At 40.1% G+C, this 2,857-nt stretch overlaps 1 protein-coding gene across 1 annotated transcript in view; it reads left to right on the top strand.

Annotated features, from left to right (window-relative positions):
* Window positions 1-1,321, top strand: part of LOC127749545 (uncharacterized) — a 5,261-nt gene extending 3,940 nt beyond the window's left edge. The window contains exon 4 of the mRNA XM_052268126.1: window positions 1,256-1,321. Within this exon, the coding sequence (XP_052124086.1) occupies window positions 1,256-1,321 (66 nt within the window). The remainder of the gene's footprint in view (window positions 1-1,255) is intronic.
* Window positions 1,322-2,857: the final 1,536 nt, after the last annotated feature.

The following is a 2,857-nucleotide window of genomic DNA, read 5'->3' as shown; positions in this document are numbered from 1 at the left end:
CATCGCCACCCTCCTCATCGCGAACCTCATCCTGGGCACGACGGTGACCCCACAAGACATGTCACAACATGTTCAGGGGGCGGTCCTCATGGGGATGGGGGTAAAATCCAAGATGGCGCTGGGAGGGGACAATGGGGGAACAAGATGGCGGGGGGGGACGATGAGTATACCTTACTACTCATATTATTGGATATTATGATGTACCATAACCCCTTCCAACTATAACAGTTGATATTTCACCTCAGAGGTAAGTCGATTTTATATTTGAACGAAAACAATGTCGGAGGTTGCACTCGAGGTTATCCACCGTCGCGTAAAAGTAACAAATTTTAACTTGATCGGCAGTATTGTTGAAGAAAAACTCGTACGGCGCCGGAAAGCCCATGAAACGCTCCTCAGGATAGGATACTTCTTGTTTCGCCCCAAATCACGCGAGTGTTGTTAAAATGTAAAATAAGCTGCCGAATCCAAAATGGCTGCCGATCACACATCAGCTTATTTTCATAAATTGGAGGATATATTTTGATCAGACCGAAAGGACACCTATCCTATTCGAAAGCTGGTTTAGTAATCTTGTTAGTTACGCACTTGTTCAACAATTTTGTCCAAAAGTATCGGACAAATTAGTTACTTGGGTGGTCACCTTTTTACGCACATCTTTCCCGGGACAATTCTGTCTAAAGATGCGATGAAATTTTGGACGTTACAAAAGCAACAATATTGTGAATTTCTGGTGACAAATCTGCATCCTGAGACAGACAAATTTGTCAATTATAAAAGACAAGTGCCTGACCCGGGGAAAAATGTTCTCTTTCAAAAACGCATCTCTGGAAGGACAAATCTTCATAGTTTCAAGGGACTAATCGGTCCACTTAAAACTGGACAAAAATAAACAGTTGTACATGGACAAAAAGGTCCATTGAAAACTGGACAAAAATAAACAGTCATAGCTGGACAAAAATGTCCATTTGACAAGAGCAAGGACCACAGACCTGTACCTATATTGCCTGTGCCGCTAAATATTGTTCGATCTACAAACCATCTCCGCCCACTAAACAATGTAGACACTTGTAAACTGCTTCTTGATACGATCCTTTGCTCTTGAGACGAATAAATAAATAAATAAACATTATGCCTTAACCCTTCTTACTAACTTTGCACGGTACCAATATCATTAGGCTCAAAATTATACAGTGAAGGATTAAGTAAGTCTGTAATTATTATTAATAAAGTTTGTCCCATCATATTTTGATAGCAACTTGTTATACTGCAGGACCAGTCTCCTAAGCAATCAAATAATGAGAAGTATTTCTGGCGATAAACTTACTTGTCAGGGTGTATTTCAAAGGAAAACATGTCATTGTCACAGACACTGAAGGCAACACCCATAACCGCACAAGGGAAATCTTCTACACTTGAATAATATATGGGGCACAAGGTTATTTCACAACACTGAGACTCTGACAACATCTCTAGGAAGACCTTCTGCACTTGAACACTGGTGCAGCAAAGGAGGCACTTTGTTTTGTCCGTTGGAAGAACTAATCTCAAAACAATAAATTTGAGATCTGGCACACCCAAATGACATTTTTCAACGAGACCGAGTCGTAACAGCCTGATGTGTTACGTTACGGCACGAAAACTAACTATGTTTGTATTTGTTTTTCTTTCTTCCAGTTCATCCAGAACGTCGCTATTTGCAGGATCATCTGCGTCGTAGGTTTATCCGCATGTCGCTCTAAAATGTTATTCGCAGGCTGGGGTCAAAAGCGTCTAGAGGGTCTAGAGGCTGGTGCACATTACTCTTTTCAGAAAAACAGAAAAAAAAAGTTATCAAGAGGTTAAGAGCATTGGATGTTTCCTGTAATTTTTTTCAGTCGTGGTTCTGGCTAATGTGTCTCATGATCGGTTGCAGTCGGTTGGTTGTGTATGTTTGCTTACTTAACCTCAAGCCATTGACTTTTGCTCGAGCAGGTATATTTTGAGTAAAGAAAATACTGTTCTACCAAACCGAATTTGCTACGAACCTCAAGAATTGCAATGACCACATCGGTAAGCTTATATCATATTTTTCTACATCAACAATAAAAATTCATTACTGAAATAGTTCTTACAAGAGAATACGTTCAACTGTAAATTTCATTTTAACTCATTGTCCTTACATCTTATTAGTAACGCTTGCTGAACACTATTTTTAGGGCCCATTTACGATCGTTCGCGGAACCTTAAATTAAATTGACCAACGCGTTGTGGCTTATGGGAGTATCTACGTTGCCAGCCCCTTAAATGAAATTCATTTCTTGTCGAAATACGGCTCACGCTTAAATGAAATGAAGACCGTCGTGATGGTCTTCATTTCATTTAAGCTAGTCCTTAGCTTAAATGAAATTCGGATTTCGGGCGCGAGGTTTCGAAACAGCCAATCAGAGGCCAAGACGAGACTAAACAAAGATGGCGCCGACGACAAGTGACATTCGTTTCTGTCATGGCGGGGACTATAATTTTATTTAAGCTAAGGACCACCGTAAATGGGAGGTTCCATTTAACCCCAAAAATTAATAAATTTCTGCAGAAAATGCAATTTCATTTAAGACAGCCCGGACGATCGTAAATGGGCCCTTAGTACTTTTATATGCTGAACAAAAAGTTGATTAAAGTTTTACTAGCCAGATACCAAAGTAGTTCCTCATAAGTTTACTGCCAACCTTTTATTTATTTATTTCTTCCCTATTTGTGTTGACTTTCTGTCTCACTACGTCTCAGTTGTGTCTGGCATCTGTCAACACATTAAAGTGCCTGCTGTTTTTTGCTATCTATGGGGATTGCTACCCCCAAACTGCAATGTGTATCAGGCTGC

Source organism: Frankliniella occidentalis, unplaced genomic scaffold (genome assembly GCF_000697945.3).
Source record: "Frankliniella occidentalis isolate FOCC.00 unplaced genomic scaffold, Focc_3.1 Scaffold64, whole genome shotgun sequence".
Classification (NCBI taxonomy): Eukaryota; Metazoa; Arthropoda; class Insecta; order Thysanoptera; family Thripidae; genus Frankliniella; species Frankliniella occidentalis.
The sequence above is the reverse complement of the archived record's forward strand: the minus strand, read 5'-3'. Positions and strand labels throughout refer to the sequence as shown.